General features: G+C 36.6%; 1 protein-coding gene across 5 annotated transcripts in view; it reads right to left on the reverse strand.

The window, feature by feature from the left end:
* The window catches only part of EML4 (EMAP like 4), a 152,809-nt gene that overhangs the window by 23,169 nt on the left and 108,434 nt on the right, over window positions 1-21,206 (reverse strand). For all 5 annotated transcript variants that reach the window (XM_071577643.1, XM_071577659.1, XM_071577651.1 and 2 more), the window contains 7 exons: window positions 13,790-13,913; window positions 8,879-9,028; window positions 7,313-7,382; window positions 5,874-5,984; window positions 3,522-3,617; window positions 1,651-1,785; window positions 1,341-1,476 (listed from right to left, as the gene is read on the reverse strand). In XM_071577643.1, coding sequence (XP_071433744.1) covers window positions 1,341-1,476; window positions 1,651-1,785; window positions 3,522-3,617; window positions 5,874-5,984; window positions 7,313-7,382; window positions 8,879-9,028; window positions 13,790-13,913 — 822 coding nt within the window. The remainder of the gene's footprint in view (window positions 1-1,340; window positions 1,477-1,650; window positions 1,786-3,521; window positions 3,618-5,873; window positions 5,985-7,312; window positions 7,383-8,878; window positions 9,029-13,789; window positions 13,914-21,206) is intronic.

Raw genomic sequence — 21,206 nt, forward strand, 5'->3', positions numbered from 1 at the left:
TACGGTCTTGGGGGAATAAAAAGTAAATTACTTCTAGCAAAGTTTCCAAGATACATGAACCTAGTATCTAATGCTGGATGTTGCTACACTCAAAAATAGTACAATCAGCATTTGGCATCTGTCAAGACAGCAGTCTACCTGAAGCAAAACACATGGAAGAAAGAAGGAGAGATGAGAAAATTAAATAGCAAGGGTAGCAAAAGAAGCCTTTTCAAGCTAATTGGAATGTATATTTAAAAAACCAAACAAACCAAGAATCTAGTGCTGTATCCTAAAACACCATCCAACTAAATATGAGTTTAACTTTGCTAATTTTGCCTACAGCTCAAATCAGTCCAAATCAGTGTGCTCTCACGACTGTGAAAAAGAGTGAGATCAAGTCCTGTGACCAACCTAATGTGATAACCTAATGTGATAAAACAACATTTAGTGAAGCCTATGTAAATAAATGTTCTATTTGATAACTTTTAAGATTATATGGGAAGAAGATTATTTTTGCACAAGAAATTAAAAATTAAACATCACATAATTTCTTAAATTACTTTTCCATTGCATTTAGCTTGAAAGACAAGAAAAAGATTTACCTACAAAACCAGACTTACCATTAAAAATTTACTTTTTACATGAATGTTTTCCTGGCATACCAATTTAAACCAGAGTGTTTGAAATAGCTGCCAAGTAAAATAAATTATCATTGAATTTATGAGTTACCTTAGGGCTCAACTGTGCCAGGTCTGCATATGTTTGGTAACAAATCATTTTCCTTTCTTTTTTACAAAAGCTTGGCTCTAACTTTTTAAATAAAATGTTTTTGTTTTCTTTTTTTTTCAAAGCATATTTTAGAGGCAAGGACTTGAGTGTCTGCTAAACCAGAAACTGTTATTCACATAACTGATACAAGTAAGCACCGTAATTCTTCTTCACATCCAAATCCTATTAAAGTCAACTTCACCACTTAATGGTATTCCTCTGAGACTAAGCATGGGACAACACAAGTCTTTAGAGGCAAAGTTAGCCTGCAGAATCCTGAGACTGATCCTACAGCCTTTTTCAAATCACAGGATGAAAGGAAAAGCTGATTAGCTACATTTTTTTAAAACTGTAAAAAATTTAGATAAAATAGTTTTCATTAATTTCAGGCACACATTAATTATTGAGAAACTTTAGACTGCTTTAAGTCAGGAAATTTTTAAGACTTGCAGGAGTTTAGTACCACCTGTTAATTATAGGAAGTGCAGGCTCTTAGCCAAGCCTGTTTCTCTATTCCTTTTCTAATTCAACCCTTTATGTTTGTCTTCTACAGACTATCTAAAATCTGTGATTAACAAATGTATCCCTACCTTTAGGTCCTTTTCCTGGAGTAGCTTCTACAGTAGTTTTGCCCCATGTAAGTATTATGCCACCTGAGTCTCCAGTGAGCACATCACCATTTCCCAAAAAGGCCAAACACTGAACAAATTTGGGTTTTTCATATTTCTGAAAGAAAATAAGCAAAAGAAAAGGGTAACTGCTTGTAGTTGTTATATAACTAGTAAAATGTATCTATACCCTGTTTGTTTGTTTAACTGCACAAACTGTACATGGTAACAAAGAAGGAAATGTACAGAAAACGTGATTCCCAAAACTGTCCTGGAATCAAGACATTATTACCCCAAATATCCCTTGCTTCCTTGATAATGAATTGCCACTCCAGGTCCAGAAAAATATATGAGATTTGCCACACGTTATTATGGTATTTGCATCGGTTGGATGGAATTCCACAGCAAGAACAACTTCATTTGTAGTCTGAAATAATAACAGCAGGAAAAATATTTATTCAGATTGGACATTAACTACTAGAAACCCATGTAAATGTGCAAGTTTTAGAACAGAGATATGAGAAATAGACAGCTCACTGTATGCTTGAAAGTACTCGTAAGTGTACTGTGCTAAATCAACTGTCTGAATGACTGCACATATTATTTTATATATATTGATTTCTCACACTCATAGAGATCTTTATTAAATTTCAGTACACAAGGCAAGGTTTTACATTTCCTTTCAAATCACAGAAGCTGCTGCTTTATGCAATAGCTAAGACTTCTGCCAACGAAAGCGAATAACATATAAAAGTCACTTCTTGGGATTGAAAACCCTCCTTAATTTTTACACAGACTAGTTTACTAATCTGGATAACAAAGCTGCAACAGAGGCAAGTAAGATCACAACACTGTAGGATTATATCCATCACTCCCATTTTGAAATTCTATATAAATTCGTTTGAGTTCTTACTTTTTCTCCTTTCCTTCTCACAAAGAAAAGGTGAAGCCTCTGAAACACAGGGACCCACTTTGTATTTTTACTGACTGTATATAATGTTAGTGAATTACTCACATCTTAAGTGTTTCATCCTTTATCAATAGATTTTACAAACATAACAAACTGACTGGTCATTTATTTAACTTCTAATGGATATTCAAGCAAACTGTCTTTGAAGACAAATCTCCTGGAGGCAATCACTACAAAACACTAAACTAAATGCATCAATGTATTTACTGAAATCCGAAACAGACTGCCTAGAAAGGTTGTGGAGTGTCCTTCTCTGGAGATACTGAAAACCCGCCTGGACATGATCCTGTGCAACCTACTCTTGGTGAACCAGTTTTAACCAATTTTGAAACACCAAGAAACTCCCTGGAGAGTAAAATTAGTCAAAACACGATGTCAGTAAATGGGAAATACAAGGCACATGCCAAATGGCTTCAAATAAAATATCAGCAAGGATAAGAAAATGCTGACAAAGACTTAAATTAAAACTTACAGAATAGAATACAATTAGTATTGGTCAACATACTCTAAAGAAAATGTGACAAACCAAACTGATTTTGTTATCTGAAATGGTAAGTTTGTAATGATACAGACATGAATGGCTGTAGAGCACAACTAAAAAAAAATTAAAACCACGCAGTTTCATGTGCATGTAAGATTTCCTTCTTTGATACTGTATAACACGAAGGATTGAGTGTTCCAGTGAAACACTGAGAGCAACACCTCTGAACACATCTGTGTGGTCTGGAATTTAGAAAGGTTAAAAAAGAAACAGGAAAGCAGACAAGACTGCAATCTACCAAAGTACTTAGGACTTCAAGACACACATGTACTGAGAATCAATGACTGGAATTTGATTCAGGCAAAAATAAGGAATGTCTAAAAGTACTTTTTTTTTAAAGAGCTACAGACTGAATTATCACTTCGGTTTCCTAAAGTTCCTAGGGTCTATTTATTTTAAATTAAGAAAATAGCAGATAATTCTGTTATTTGAATTGGCTCTTATGGATAAATAAAATGAAATTAAAAACCTTTCAATCCTCAAACTCCTTCCATTATACAAGTTAAAAATATATTTCTTTGGTACCCTTACACAAGCCAGCATTATTATACAGTTGCAGTTTCCAACTAATATCAAAAATGTCTCACAAACTGTTGCAGTTATGGGAATAAAACCACTTGTATTTCAGAATATTAATTTGTTCGAAAATTACCTTTATTTCTGCTATTTTTGATTTCCTCTGCCAATCCCACACAGTAAGCATGTGCTCATTAGAGTCATCAATTACACACAAATGAGTACCAGAATCCTAATAGGAAAAAGAGAAAAAAAAAAGATGAGCTGACAAAGTACTATCATAGTCCATTTAAAAATAGGGCAGAAGTATTAAAAATAGAATAAAGATAAAAATATAAGTTAGCCAAGTACTTTAAAGTAATTACAAGCTCAAATAATATTCTAGGAAAGCTTTAAAATTATCTTACAAAGTCTGTCATTTTTCTTTTTTGATGCTGTTTGTGTTTTTTTTTGCTTTCTTGTTCCCAATTTCATGCAATCCACAAAAAGCTTTATTCCTTTTTCTAATCTGTAAATATTTTGGTTTTCCTCAAATCTCAGACCAACAGCTTCACTTGTGTTTTTTTCTTAAATGCCACCATCAAGCACACAGACTTTTACATTATCAATCTCTGTAAGCACATCTTGTTTTTCCTTCATGGCATATAAAGTACCAGCAGTTTCATCATGTAGTTGGTAAAACTGCTGCAAAGGTAACACAAGGCTTACAGAGCAGGGAGACCAGCACCTACAGTATTAAATAACTTACTTTGAACCATTTTACAACAAAATGGTAAATATGGCTACGTGTAATTAAAAGAACAGACAGAAAATCTAGGAACAAAAACATACTTTTCCCCAGCAACACATACTTCCACAAACCAATTCTTTTCAATGACATTTGTAGAAAGATTTGGAGACCTTAATTATTTTAAAGTTGACTCTTGCAGTTCAGTTGCATTTTTAACAAATTATGAAACTAGAGGTGGCTGGAATAATTAGTCCCAAACATAATTATGAACACTATTATACAAATATATATGTGAATTATTAAGTGGAAGGGAACACTGAAGACAGCACTGGAGATATACACAGCTCTTGTGGGGGTATAAATTATGTGGTAAAAACACAGTTCTGGATATTGCAAGTAAACTGTTTCAGTACAGCAAGAAATCATGTGAGACTGGAACAAGGTATCAAAATCAGCTTCAGCTGCAAAACAGAACTAAAAAATACTAGACTCCAGACCTCAAAAATTCCTTGAGGTTTTTTTTTCATTTGTTTTGGTTTAAAAATGATGGAATGAATTCTTATTCACCTTGAGAAAAAATGCATCCAAGTTCATAAATTTTCTTGGTTTGCTAGTGACAGGAATGACAGTAATACTTTCAAGTTATTCTGTTTTATTTATGCTACTCTCTATTTAAAAAAGTCTTATTTACTGAAACACAAAACTTACTATAACTAACCTAGCAATACTTCAATGTTAAGTGAAACTAGAGCAAGAGGGTCAGAATTTCTTTCCAACAGGTCACCCAGAGAGACTGTTGAGTGTCCACCCTTGGAGATAGCCAGAACCCAGCTGGACCACAGCCCTGAGCAGCCTGCTCTGACTGAATTTGCTGTGAGCAATACAGTGGATGAGGTGACTCCAGACATCTCTTCCCACCTCAGCTATTCTGTAAGTCTCTTCCTTTGTTAGCAAAATACTGTAAACATTGTTTTTCTCAATTTTTTATTTTTTACATGTATTAATTCTCCTTGTTAGAATGCAAGAATCCAGCCTAGGTTTTCAGGAGTTCTGATATGTCTCAGTGTTTTGGTGAAAATGCAATGGCAGCTTAAAGATTAAAATATGCACATGTTTTGGAAAAAACCCAACTCACTGCTAATCTTGAAATGAGAACTTTATCCACTCCAAGTAGTGCATCTCTATATGCTACTGATTTTTCTGATAAATTCTGTGGGCCCAGTAAGAACAACTGGTTTTTTTTTCTATGTAAAAGTAGAGGCAAAAAGAGAACAAGCTACCTCTCAGGAAAAAAAAGCACAAGATAAAGTGAGGAGTTTTTTATAATTTCCTGTTGGTGAATAAAAACCTACTCCAGCTGAACAAGCAGAACAGTTAACCCTCCTATCAGAATTCACTAAAATTTGTCTTCACAAACCTCACTAACAAACTTGTTTTTAACATTGAAACAAAACAGAACCAAGCCCCTCAGAATCAAAACCAAAGTATGGAATTCAACTTTTAGTTAAGTTTTTCTTGCCTGATATTTATTTACTGTGCCAGTTTGTCATTGCAATTTTACATATGCCATTTCCTGTTTTTCCAGATAGGTTTACTGTCAGCTTGTTTTCTAAAGTATACATGAACTTTACTGACACACTTTTAAATACCAAAAGAGATCAGCTAGACCAGCACACGCAAAATCTCCAAAGATCTCCTTCCCGTTTACATAGGATTGGATAAATTATTTAACACACCGAGTCACTGCACCCATCTTACCGCTTTTGAAAAATCCAAACACCCCACTCCACGCTCAAAAGTGCCGAGGCCGATAACCTGCTGCGTCACGAGGCTCACCGAGTCCCATACTCTAACATGGGGCTGCAGAGGCTGCGTGAGAAAGCAACAGGACAAACAGCATCAGCAACAGTGGAAGCATCGTATGCCTGTGCCAGGTTTTGTTAAGCAGATACTACCTGAGTTACAAACTGCAGTCCAAAATGCAGGATGATCTCTGCTAATGATGCTGCTGGATAATAACTTTAGAGTCAAAAGGTGAGAGTGGAGACATGTTGCTCCCTGTGTCTGGGCTACAAACACGGCTGCGCTGCCACAAGGGCAGGAGAATAAGTATAGTGGCATTTCGTAGTTGTGAAAAGACTTTGACCAATTTGAGTCATTGAACGAATAAGGGAAGAGTCATCTTGCATTTCAGACCCCAGACCTAGCAATATTATGTAACAACTGAAATAATGATCAAACCTTTGCTTTTATATAAAAAGTAGGAAAAAAAAGAAAATAAAAGAAACAAACCCTAGTGCATTGAGCTTCCTAACCCTCACCAGCCACCCTATGAGAATGTCCAAGGCTATATTTCATACAACTACTATCCCAAACCAGCTTAGCCTCATAATGTGAAACAATCACAAATAAAGTGAGAATTAAGTTGGCTTAAGGACAGTTTTCACAATAGAAAGTGACAACAAATCACTGTGCAGATAGAAAAACAACCAGCTCTAACAAGAGTCAAAAAATGCTCAGTGGAAATCATAACATTATGCATTCACATGAATTTCTTAAAAAATTCTAAGAAATTAAGTTGAACATCTGAAAAAGTGTTATATTTAACATATTTCTATCCTGTACAGTGGTTTTTCCCCCCTCTGTTTATAACTTCATAAAAATAATCCAATTATTCAAATTCTGACAGAGTATGCCAAGAGCCAGAGACAAGAGCACTTCAATGCACTTGATCTCAAATGAGTAAGTTTATAGGAAAACTTGGCACACCTTCCATGAATTCTCACAGTTGTTTTCTTCTTCTATGAAGCCTTAAGAGTATACTGACCCATAGTACTGGGGACTTGTTCTCCTCTGGCAGAAGACTTATTGAAAGTAATGCGACAGAAATGATGTGGCCTTATAAATCAATTACGAGTTTCACATTTCCTTGTCGAATTAGAATTAAAATTGCACTTCCTATGACACAAATAAAGGACTTTATGAGCTTCTGCTCTTTTTGATGGATGGTTGAGTGCTTCATTGTTACTGTCTTTTGCTAGAGGTATAGGCTGTAACCTGAGAAATGTTGAAATATCTCAGTAAATGGAGTACATAAAATAAACTGCAAACAGAAAGTGATGATTATAAAAAAACTCAAACCACTTTTTCCTGATTTTCAAAACAAGATACTACTGCTCAACAGCTCTATTACTTACCCTTCCATCTTTATCCACTCCAGCTAACTGTCCTGTTGCAATTCTAATTTTGTCTGGATGAACTGCAAGACTAAGACAGACAGAAATATGACTTGCTTTTGCTGTCATAGGTCTTCAAAACTGAGAGGTTTTTCTGTAAATTTTTGTTTGTTTCTCAACAGAAGCCCATGAAGACACTTATGATCCTAAATCCCACTTTTAATGAGACAGCTTGAATGTTTTTGTTAGACTACTTCATTACACTGTATTGGGGGGTTAATTAGGCTCTTGCAATGTTTGCTGGCACACAGTCAGGGGTGCCATGAGAGCCACCTCCACACGTGCTCTGACAATCCAAGGTTTGCACTATATTGGGAGACCACTGTAACAAAATCTATGTTGTCTCTCAGTGAACCTCCTGCACATAGTTATGTGCCATATTTATAAACACTGTAGTGTATTTTAGGCCTCAACTAACAGATATCATGAATCTGGGGGAAAAAAGGCAAGCAAAGTTGGCTGAGGGCTTGCCTGTGCACCCAGGAGTCACGGGTTACTGCCACTGGAAATCAGTTACTAACGTAATTGTGCTACTGAAATATGGTGCACTACTAGTGTAAGTAAAAATCTGTTCTTGCTTATCACATTTTGCTTTGGAGCTGATGTAAAAAAAACCCCAAATTTCAAAGTATATATCCTCTCAGTCCTAGGGATTTTTTACCTACCTTCTTATTTGCTTTCTCTGTAAAATTACAAAGATGAAGAATGCCTTTGAAAAAAGGAAAGGGGAAGTGGGGCGAAGCCTGAAGAAGTTAGAATGATGGACACTAGAAAAATTTACAATTCAGTCCTGTTTTCTGAATGAATGAAAGTGAAGAACACAAGACTGGCAGCATGCCTCCCACAGGAAGCAACTACATGTATCACAACACAGCCAGAAGAAAAGCCCTTTTGATATCAAATTTTCTCCAGTCAGGTAGAGTACAGTACAATGTTCATCATTATATTTTGTGCACTACTTTTTAGACAAAGATAGCAACTTCAGTAACTGCCTTTGCACCCACAATGGCATTGGCTTCAATTTTCCTGCTTCTCTCGGTTTTTTTGCAAACTTCTTTCTGAATTCCCAGACTGTCTCAATACTTGGATGGGGCAGCTTTAACAACAATGAGAAACTGATTGCCCAGTTTTTCTGCCTGGTTTTCTGTCTCTCTTTTAAGATTACACCTTTGCCATACTGCCTGTAAACCACTGATTTAGAGTTAGGTTAACAACAGCTTTAAATTTCTGGGATAACTACCTGAAATAACTCAAACAAAGATCCTTTTTCAACCTGGCACTCTTAGATTGTCTACATATCCACTTGTTTTACATTTAAGTTAGACATCCTTAGCTAGAATGGACAGCTCTAGCACCATTTGTTTGTGCAGTGTTTACTACAGTGAAATCTACTGGGGCTGATTAAACAGGAAACAACTACAATTATGATGACATCGATTAGTTTATATATATAGCAGGAGAGAATAAAAAAAGAATATAGTTCTGCATTATTACACACATACTTACATGCTAATGTTATATACTAACCATTTCACGCAGTCTGTATGACCCAAGTAATGCCGCTGAGTTCTCTCCTCATAGTTAAATAGTACCACCACCGATGCTATGAAATATACAATTTCTCCGGTAGGAAGGAGGTAAACATTGGCTCGACAGTCTCTTCCACGATACCCATATCTATACATATTTTTTTATGTCAAGGTTTTCATAATCACTGAATACAAAACACCCAAAACCCTCCAAAAAAAAAAAGTCCAACAATTTTTTTGTTTTGTCTTATTAAAGGATTCCTGGAGAGCAAATGCTCTGTAAGTTTTCCCCTCTGGAACTACAGCACAATTTCACCAATACAGTTTAAAAATAAAACAAAACAAACCCCATACAACTGGACTTCAAGAAACCAAACCCCTCAAGAAATGATTCTCATTGATGTTAAAAAGAAGACATGCCAGAAGTAAAACAAATACAGTGTTTTAGTTTTGTAAAAATTTCCATGTGAAATTTCATTAGGTAACAGGAGAACTCGCTGTTCTAATTTAACATTTTTTACAGCAACAGAGCTGTGTATCTGCACACTGGGCACCAAAGTATTACTTTCATTTGGCCTTTTAAAATAATTCCTAATGCCCTACAGAAAAAGGCAAGCTTCTGCACAGCAGCTGCCAAGTTCAGCAAATATTTCTTTAAACTGTTTTAGAGTATTTTTAAAACAAACCAAATTTAAAAGGAACTTACACTGGGAAAAATATTCTATCCAAATCTACCCAAAATATATAAAAGCCACATTTGCTGTAGGAATATGCACACCTCCTAATGACATTCAAAAGTCTTACACACTGTGAACCAGTCTTGGTTAACACTGACCAAACATTATTAAAACTCATAATTTCTTTGGAATAGGTGCCCTTTTCTTCATCTAGGCTATTAATACGGCTGTCTGCCTGTATTTCAGTTCCACGGGTCACTAGGTACAATTAACATCACAAATCAGACTTTAACAGTAGCACTGTAGCCCCCAAAATTTAATTTTCCTGTTATGTCCTGCACTTTAAAGAGTTCTCTGCTTCGTTGCCAACTAATACACCTGCAACAGCAAGGAAAATATGGGAAACACATTAAGCAACTTTAGCTAAAGGATTCCAGCTTTAGGTCCTGGCTAATTAGGCAAATAAAAGGAAGTCAAAGGCCCACATGGAGAAAGCTGGATAGATGAAGCTGGCCCTTTCTCATAAAGGCAGGTGCAGTAGTTCAAGTCTGGGAGTATCTAAACAGGTATCTCCTAATCTGGTAGCCTGGGCTCTATTATTCACAGAAAGAATAGCACTGCACTCCTTCCAGTGCCACCTCCCACCCCCAAAAATTCCCCCCTGCACTACCACTCCTCTTTTGCAGTCCCCCCAGATCACAGGACCAGAGGAACACTTGAAAAATTAAACACATATTGTAACTAAACAATGATTCAAAGAGGAACCCTGCATTCAGTCATCAACTAAATCTCTTTGGAATATGGAAAACAACATAGATTTATATCTTGCTGTCTTACATTTATTACAGAAGAATACAATGGCTCCTCTGAAGCAGAGATTATTCACTGGCTTGTTAAGCAAATGATATCAGAGAAATGCTGATAAAACACAATGCTGAAGGCAGACAAACAAAAAGACATCTCTGTTTCTCCTCCATTACTATTACATGCTGCCACTAATTTTTCCTTTTTCTTCTTCTAAACACTGATGCACCAAAAAGAAACTGCAGAATGGCTTTTTATAAGAAAAACAAACATCAAACAAAACCACTGAACTTTCAAAAACAATGGGGTACAAGCCAATGAAAATATTTTTTTTATCCTGAAGCATGAATAACGCTATTCTAAGTACATTCTCAGAGGAGAAAGGCAGATTTTGTTAATCTGCTGTATACAATAGGGAGTGTGTTGATAAGAATTTAGTAAGATTGACATCTTTGAACATTCATCTGAGAAAAGTATTAATGATTTATAGAAATAAGTCTTTCCATAGTATTAGTCTACCATGCTTAGCCAAGCTAAAGCTGGTATTTTGGCACCCACCATTGAGCTCTGGAATTCATGAGTTTGAAAAAAAAAAGAAAAAAAAAAGGCTAAGTTTTCTTATTCCATCCCTTTCTTTCATCACTCCTACATAATAAAGTACTGAAGAGTGGCTGCATTTTCTAAAAACATGTTTTTTACAAGAATGTAGAGAAAGGAACAACCTGTTTTGTGGGACAAATCTCTTTGCTTTCTTCATTCTCCATTCTAGACTACCTTGAGAGAAAATGAGAGACACACAGAACAAGGCAGCAGATAATACAGTAATTGACTGTCCCTCTCCACAGAAAAAGGGATGACACAACTTTGATGCTTAATTTCCACTGAATGCCAATGTTAATCTTTCAGTGAAACGGATGTTTAAACCAGAGAAATTGAAAGACAGCTGTCTTCACATTAGGATTGTTTCTCATCAATTACAAGGACTGTTTTGTCACAACATTCTATATGCTTAACAACCTTAAATTTGTTTGTTTGTTTGTTTTTACTAAAAAGAGAGAGGGCCCTCATGAAAAACAATCCACTGTACACCAGAATCCAAAAATATATTTACCACTGTCTTCAATTATTCTTAGAAAGAAGAGCACCAGTGCTAAAAATAATCTCATAAAATGGAGTCTGAAATACCCTCCAGAAACCGAGCTACTATACACTGGAAGAAAGAATCTATAAAGTCACTGCCTGACAAAAGCAGCACTGACTGTGACCTCTGTAACTACTAAATAAGACAATTTTGCTATTACTAGGAATGTCAGATATGCTTTAACCAGTTCTGAAGGGCAGTAGGAAAGACTGCACTACAAAGCAGGGATATTCAAACTAAATTATTAAATTTAAATGAAATCACTCAGGAACCAGACACAGCCAAGAGCTCAGACCTCCCCATGAACTGCTTTATCTTGCCAAGTAGCTTAGTTATTTCTTCAAATGATAGTAAATCTGCATGGTAGACAAAAGCTAAGTTACTCCAGCTACAGGGTATCAGTAGCTTAACAGACCTACAGGACACAGTTCCTCTAAACAGGAGATCGTCCACCCCAAACCAACCAATCAACTAAAAACTCACCCCAAAAATCTATCTGTTCTTTCCTTGAAGTTGTTCATAGTTGATCAGCATCATCCAAAACAGTAATTACAAAGGAAGACCCAATTATAAACAATCATCCAGGAGGCAGGAGAACTGAAGGCATTCAAAAGAAAACTTATAGATTGAACAGTCCAACAATCAATTGACCTTTCAGTTACAAAACACTGTAAATCATTGTTCCCATACCTTCTTAATAAGGCATACAGGGTTCAGTTTGCCATCATATTTGGAAGTTAGAGCTGGGTTGCAGATTCACTCTCGTTGCTAAATCTGTGCATAAAGTATAAGATTTGATGTCGCTATATCTTCCTGTCTCCAAAACTGAATAGTAATTTAGTACAAATTCATTGAGACCAATATTAAGCCCTCATAAATTTTACTGCCTTCTTCTCCTTTCTTTCACCATCACATCCAAAAGATTCCCTACACCCATAATTTTATTGGTCTGATTTAGTATGACATTTTCTTAAACAGACTCCAAAACATATGGACAGTCTGTTTAGATTAGATTAATTTCATTTTAATTAGCCCTCAGTAGGAAACTGGTTTAACCTGGACTTAAGGTCCTTGGACACCAAATAAGTGTGTCCACACTGGGATTTGCACCTACTTAACTGAGAGTGTGATTTCATGATCAGTTTTCATTAGTCCAAACTGTCACCGATGCTGGAAGAGTAGAGCTGATATTCCTCCAGTATGCCAGGTCTAGCCCTTGCATCTTGTGAGGCAGATCAAAATAATGTATTGGTCCTGCTTGAAAGCGAACTTCACCAAAAAAATTACCCTTCACCCAGATCAGTGACTGACCCAATTCACTCCACAGTCACGAGTGCCAGCATAAGCAACTAGGAGCTGATGGAAAGCTGGGTACCACAGCTTGACAAAGCATGAGTGAGAGCTCTGTTTTACTTCCAGTCAGACTTTTAATTAGAAATTTTCCTCCTGACATATGACAGTGTATCATCGACATTCCTAAAAATCTTCCTGATTTCAGCAACATCAAAAGGACCAAACTTCAGGTTATTACATCAACTCAAATTCTGCCTAGACATGTTATTTTACTGAAGTACTAAGAAATTTACTTACACAATCACAGCTTACTGGAAGAATTTGCAGGGATGAGGGAATGACAGGAAGACATGTGCAAAAGCATGTCTCTGAAAATGAACTTAATGTCTGATCTAGTAAACTTGGAGAATTGTCATCAGCCACACACCTACTCAGTTCTTTAAATGACACATTTATTGAGTGCATTTAATGAAAACTAATCTCCAAGAAATTAATCACTTCACTGTGGAACCAAAACACCGAAGCAGTGCAAAGGATGGCTGCTTCCGCAATCCTCATTCCATAGGTAAGGACAACAAATCCAAGATCTTCCATAGTTCTAAACCCTCCTAAAAATGACCAGAGATTGAAAACTAACAATGTTCCTGACTACAAAGCCTGCATTAATATAGCGGGAGACAGACAGGGACATTTTTGAAACCCTGTAATTCTCCAAAGACACTTTCTTTACACTAAAAATAAGTTGTATTAGTTTCAACAGTAAAACAACCAAGGAAAAAGTACAGTATTTCTGTGACTATGTAGTCTGCCACTTAAAGTCATACTATACAGGAGCTACAAACCATTTTCATTATTATATTAATTTGAACTTTTTTCCTCACTTTTAAGTAATTTTTACTTCTTAACAGGGAAGACGCAACACTGGATTCTATGGGGGGAAAAATATAAAACAAGAAAAAAGGGAACAGTAAGTAGTCACTGATATCAAGGATACACCCACTCCAGTTTTAACTTTTCAGAAGGCAGCTCTGTCCTAATATCATCATAGTTTTCTACATCAGAAGGAATGTACATTGTGATTGGTCGACCTCGCATGAACATCTTGATATATTCTCCCTCTGTTGAAACAAAAAAGCATATTAATCAAGTGGCAAGTTGACACTAGAAACAAGCACAAAAGAAACCAGAGATGCAAATAACACCTGTGATATAATAATTTTTCTTGAAATGTGAGCTCTGTAAAGACCCAGATTTTAGTTTTTTCCAAACGAAACACTCACACTCACACACAGAGTGTTAGTTAAATTTGTGATAGAACAGAAAAAGCACGTAACATTTTAGACATGCGAGTTAAATTACAAAGGTAAATTTCAAATTCAAATCTGAAACTGAATAAATAAGTAGTCAGTATCACAAGATAAGGTATGTCAGGTTGAAAAGGACCTGAGGAAGTCTTTAAACCCAACCTCTGGCTGGCCATTGGACCAGAGTAGGTTTCTCAGGCCTTTGCCTAAACCAAACCTGAAAGCCTCCAAGGATGCTGATGGCACGGCCTCTTTTAGCACCTGGTACCTGCCAGCACCCTCAGGACTGCTCCCTGTAGTCCCTCTGTTCCCAAGCTGTATCCCTGCTAAGGACATTTCCTTCCCACAGGTGCAGGACTTGGCATTTGTCCTTGCTTTATTTTGTGAGGTTCCTGCAGGCCCTTGCATCCAGCACAAGTGGGCCCCCTGCTCTGCTCTCACCTGTGAACTAGAGCATCCTAAAGATGCTAAACAGGACAGGTCCCAGTCAGAATTCTGTAGACTCCATTTGTCACCCATTGGCCACCAGGCAGAGTATGACCCATTAACTACCACTCTTGGAGGTCACTATTTACATGGTCCTTTCACCCCCTCAGCTGCCCACCTATCCAGTCAGAATCACAGACTGTTCTGAGTTGGAAGGGACCTACAAGGATCATCGAGTTCAACTCTTAAGTCAATGGCCCACACAGGGGATTGAACCCATGACCCTGGCATTATTACAACCAAGTTTTAACCAACTGAGCTAAATCCTAATGGCCAAAATAAGACACAAGGATACTGCAGGGAAAAGTGTCAAAAGCTTTTTGGTGGAGAATATAATCTAGAATTCCATATCATCACAAACTAATGCACTAACATGAGTTATTAAGTTATGAAAAACATTACAGAGTTTTGCATATTGCATTGTATCCTGGAGAATTAAAAGAAGCAACAGCTCCTAAAGACTCCAGCTACAATAGTGCCTTATAACCGTGATAAAATACATGTATTTCACTAATTTTGCATCAGTGAAATAGTAACTTTTTTCACTCTTCAACCTCTTTAGTAACTAATATCTATTGTTAATGCAACTATTTACCAAAATAATAGAATATTCTGCTCTGAGTTTGGAACTCTGATTTTTTTTTCTTTTTTTTTTATGAGTAGGGATTTGAAAATCATAGCAGACATGGGGAACTCAGAGCTCAAATCAAGATTTGAATAGTTGAGTAGAACTGGAGTAGAACAGCTGTAAATTACCAATACAATAATAAGGAATCTGTAATCACATTTGATGCAACCAATATTAAGCTCTAAAATTGAGATTTTTAAACAGTTACTTTTGTATTTCTTTCAGATAACAAACTTGAGAGAGACTTTCCCATAAATGTCCAGGGAATGCTTGGAAATATTTCACCAATTACGTATTAGATTATTACTCAGACTACATGATCGTACAATCTATGTTTTGCATTTCCTAAAACATCTAAAATTGAAATTATGAGAAATTCAGGCTTATTTCCACAGAATCACAGCTTAACAATTCAAATTAAACTTGGAGATCTAAAAGTGCAACAGAAACTAGAAAATGTTGGTGACAGCAAAAGCAACATAATCTCAAAAATAGTCTCTTGCTTACAAAAACATTTTTAGAAGATGCAAAGATCAGGAAATAATCCAAGTTGTGAACAACACTAACCTTAAACCAGAGTCTCTGTCTTTCTCTGATTTTGAAATACCCCTAGTATACAGACCACAGAAACATATTCTGTCTTACTGCAGTCAAAAAAGAATGAGAGAAGGAAAATCTGTAACTATTTTCATTCACTAAAGTTCTAAAGCTTCCTTATACTAAGTTTGGAAATTAATTCTTGACGCTCAAGCTAGACAAGATAGAAGAACAGCAATCATCAGACTCCTGAAAAAATGTGGTGAATACTCTAGGTTATTTAAAAGTAGTATTTCTGATCATATAGGATTTTATAATTTTATTTATTTTACAGTGTTGTGTAAAGTTCTGTGGAATACCTCCTCAACTCTGAAAACTCCAGAAAGCACTAGTTTTGAATACAGCAATGATTTGGACAGCATTGACCTACACAGAAAAAATTCTGTGGTGATCAAATCATGTAATATATTCATTAACTTGTAACCCGAGAAAGAACTACCCAGGAGCTTGCGTGATTTTAACATCACTTGTCACTGTATTGATCAAACTTAACCAGTTGAATGAACCCACGTACCTGAACACAATCCAGTTAAAAGTATTCTACTACATGCACGATTCTCACTGTGAAGATATGGCTTAATTTGTCAAATAATTTTGGTTTTTGTCTTCACATAATGCAGTTGGAGTTCTTAATGTTCAAGAGTTTTAACAAATTTTGTTTGTTTGATGAAACAGATCACCGTTTATCAAATTTACCAAGTTACTAGACCTAAAAATATGTTAAATCTGTTCAAGTCAACCTTCTGAGACCAAGAATTCATTTTACTTGAATTCTGTGTTGCTTCAGATCCTCAGAAAGCTTACCCTGCGCTGGACCCAACAGTTCAAAACCACCTGAAATCCAGTGCAAAAAATTCCATAAATTCAAGAAACTATTCCTGAACAGAAATTGTAATAATTGAGCAGTGTAAAACTAACATATATATATAAAGGTTGCTCCTTATTTAGCATATTAACACAAGGAAAGTTGAGCTATGTAAGTCCAGAATGAAAGGAACAAATAGTGAAAAAATGAGAAACAGTTGTCTTGCTTCTAGAACAAACACAGCTCCTTTGAACAAGAACCCTTTGAGTCCATACACTGACAGTAGTAGAAAGCTTGTCTCAGATAACATAAAAAAAGAACAAAGAAAATCACTTCTTGGCAACTGACTTAGAAACAACAGTTATTTTACCAGATGTGCCATTGCTTAATTGCGTTGCTGAGAAAAGCTAAAGATTGGAGCTGTCACTAGTTTGACACAAATGTTTAGATAATTACTCCAAACTAGTATAACATCTCATTTTCCCACCAATATATTTTTTATAGTATGTACTTTCAGAGATAAAATAGCACTGGTCAAAACCAAGAGTGATGTATTAACAATGACCTTTCTATTAAAAACTGGCACCCACACTCATGAATTAAAGCCTGAGGGTATTTACAAAAGAACGCTCATTTGAGAAAGTCAAATTCTTGATTTAACACTGAGCTTGACTTCTGATTCCACAAGATCAGTGCAAAATGACACCACAAATTTCGGATCAAATTTCTCATTGCTGCTTAGAGCAATAGAGACAAGCTGCAACTGAAATTCTCAGGGATGGAAGCAGTTGCACCTGTCAGACTCTGAAGATGAGAGAGATGAAAAGTCCAAGAGGAATTCAGTCAAGTCTCTGGCCAGAAATGGCTCTCCTAGAGCTCAGGGAAAAGAATATCTGCAGGGCATTCATATACAAATTAGCTCTCTGAACTTTCCATTAAAGAAAGAACATTTTTTACCTTTATTAACTAGCTGCACTTAGGCACGATTACCTTTGAAGATACATATTTAACACACTTGCTAGAAAGACATAGGCTAAGTATAACTTGATTAAGCCTCTCCCTACAGAAAAGGAAGGATTAGGAAAAAAAGAGACAACCCACTGAAAGATTTTTTTTGTCTAAGATTGTAAATTTCCTTTTGTCAGAATAACCTGTAGGGCAGATATAATATTAATGTAAAAATCTTTTGAAATACTAGAGAGGATGGCAGCATATCAACAATGCCATTCTCAAACAGCAGCTAATTGCCTGAGGCAAAGTTCTTGTATTTGCAAGTTAAGAAAATCACTGGTTTAACCCTTTCATACTGTACTTGCTCAAATGAATGTTCAAGAGCACTAGACTACATTTCTTTCCTTCATTCTCACTATTTTCCAGGACAAAGCATCATATCTAAACTTCTTTCTCCTTCTTTTGGAATTGAAGAGTCTTGGTCATTTTATGACAAATTATATATGTAAGGGAGTACAGGTGAGAACAAGTAAAAAGTTTTAAAGAGTGGTTAAAAAAAAACAACACTAAACCCAGCCAACAAAAAATCCCTGACAATTCTGGTATCCACAACATGTATGAGAGTAAAAATCTCTACTCCATACAAAGACATGTTCAGACCCCACTACCCTCTCTGTGCAGAAGCATTTGGGGAAGATGGGGTGGAAAGGGATAGGAGTGCATACCTTGAAGAACCTTCGGCACTTGCTAAGTTAATCTGCAACTGCAGACATCCTATAAATCCTTTCAAATATGGATAAAAACAACCAAAAAGTACAGTTGAAGCCCTGCAGACAGTACACCCAGATGCCGTGGATTATCCATGACAGAAAAAATAACAGCTCAGGCCAGAGTTGCTAGAAAAGGTGGATGCAGCGCTCTGGCTCCAGGGGCCAGCTCTTCACCAGGAACAGCTGTAGCTGCTTTTGTGTAGCTTTCAGCTCAAATTCACAGCCCTTGCCAAATTGCTTGGCTCTGCAATAATTCACCTCTGTAGGCTCGACAAGCTCTTTGCACAAGTGCCAGAGAATACGGGATCAGCACTCCCAGTTTTTGCTCCCAGGACTGGCTCAGGCTTATTAGCCTCAAGCAGCAGCCCCCTGGGTGTGCTGGATCTAAGCAAACTCCATGCAGGTCTTGGCTTACTGTGGGTTCCCCAGAGGTTTGGGGAAACTATTAACTCGGCCCCAAAGATGCAGAAACATTTAATCTGACTAAAATGTGACCCCAGTCAGTTGAAGGGACACAAAACTCTGCTCAGAAGGAGAGCCACAAAGAGAGAAGCCAGAGCATGGTACAGGGCCCATGTAAAGGTGGGTCTGAGCGCTCATCAGGCTTGTGGCTTTGCAAATTCATGTAATGAGATGGAGGAACATCCTGGTTGAGCTCAGCCTAGTCCAGCCTGACAGACACACAGCATGTCCCTCAGAGCCCTCTCTCTGCTTGCATCATCACTCTGTTTTTCACTCTGCAGGGCACTGCAGCACTTGCTCTGGAAAGCAGAGCCTTGGTGCTTACTGGGATATACACAAGCACATTGCTGATTTCAGAACAGCACCCAGAAACCTCCTTCTCTCCTGGTAGTTGGGAGCCTCTCAACTTCCAGGTGACAGTATCACATGGCCAGGTTGTTTTCTTTTTGTGCATATGAGAGCATGGCCGCTCACTTCAGCAACAGGTCTGTCCATCTGCTGTCTGAAAGTGCAACAGATGAGCTTGTAAACAGCAATCCTCCCAGTCTTCATTTCAAAAAAATAAAAACATCCAGCTATTTAACTCTCTTTTTGAATAATAGGGTTTAGGTCTGTCTGCACACCACCACAGAATTTATCTTTTATGTGAATTACTTCTGATACATCCTAGGATGGCATTTTTCTTTTCAGAATAAGTGAGTGGTTCAATCTTCATACGATAAAGTAGCATGGCCCTTTTCCCCACCATTTAAATCTGGAAGACAACCTGTTTAGAACATTGCAAGCAACTCCTGTATGTGTGACCTTTCACTTTGAATAATTTAATTTTGTCTTATAGTACTCCAGGCCTGGGGAACATCTAGGTCTTACTGTATTAAAATCTTAGCTTTCAACTGTATCAGTTTGGACTCTCAGCTTTTTGCCATCAGTGAAATTTCACTGCTACTACTCTCCTGTGTTAAATTCATTAGTGTAAACACTAAGCCAAAGAAGTCCCAAAAGGCTGGAAGCAGATGTTAGCAACCAGAGAATCTGTTGCAGGTTCTTTGAAAGTTTATAGGCTGATAAAGAAGAGAAGAATAAATATGTCCGTGAAAGAAGTTCCTGTCTGATCTGCACAGAAAGAAATGCATCTTCACTCACAATCACTGGAAGTCAGAGTATACTTATTCTGCATGCAAAGAAACTGTTGGCAAAGCATGCAACACTGAGAATCCAAGACTAAAACTAGGGGCAAATAAAAAAATTGTAGACATTTAGTAGACCGGCTGAAAATTCTCTGCAAAGTCTCCTTGTATCAAGAGATGATTACAATTACCATTAATAACCTTTTAATCTTATTAAAAAAAAAGAAGAAAAAAGAAAAGGCAGCACAGAAGCAGCAGTAAAATTCAACTCTCAACAATGTCTATTAATTCATCTTCAGAGGAAACAAGCTGGAAGGTAAGGACAATGAAAAACACTGCAGGTGATAATAGATAGCAAAGATATGGCAAGAGGTCAGCATAGAAAGACTCATGTAATGGCACTTAAGCAATTTATTACTTCCCGTGAATTATATTCTTAGGGGAATATGGAAGGTTTGCAGAGGAAAATAATAAAAATAATATGAACTGAAAGAAGGAGAAAAGAAACATCAAAGAAGTCTCTGTAGATTAACTCAGAAATTGCTAAAGGCAATTCAGGAGACATGAAAGCTACTGTTTAGATACTTCAGAAATTTGAAGACAGTGACATTATAAAACCAAAATTTTCCTGTTTTTGAAGAAAGATTTCACAAAAAGAAATCGAGGAATACTCAGTGGTTTTGTAGAAGCATGTGAGAAGCCTTCATCCTACTTACTGATTTCTTCAACAACACTGGACAAAACAGAAGAATGTATTTTATATCACACTATTCCTCATTATTCCTCTTCAGCTACCAAGTGCATGCATAATGGGAAGTCTAATGAGCATATGGTAGATTTTATATATATACACAGAGTAGGTAATAGAGAATAAATAGCAAAATTATCTGGTTTTCCATATGGTTTTAAGTTTATTTATAGAGGAATCACTGCAAGAATTTTGCAAATTATTAGTGACTATTTTCAGTAGGTCCCACTCCATCTAATTTGAAAGACCAACATGGGTCAATGCATTAAAACTCTCAGCTCAATTCTATCTGTGTGTAGCATCTGAACCTTACCCTTAAAGTGAATTACAAGCCAATGAAAAACCTCCAAAGATTCCAACTAGCCTGGCCAAGCAGAACGCTCTACTAATATACAATAAACTACCACATCCAGAGTACATTTATTAATCTGTCTTCACCCTCTAGTTGCTTGACCAGTGAAGTTATGCTTTTTAATACTACAAATAGCTTCTTTCCCACAAGCTTTCTGCTTTCAGGCCTCTGTCCAAGAACT

The sequence above is a fragment of the Pithys albifrons genome, chromosome 2 (genome assembly GCF_047495875.1).
Source record: "Pithys albifrons albifrons isolate INPA30051 chromosome 2, PitAlb_v1, whole genome shotgun sequence".
Lineage (NCBI taxonomy): Eukaryota > Metazoa > Chordata > Aves > Passeriformes > Thamnophilidae > Pithys > Pithys albifrons.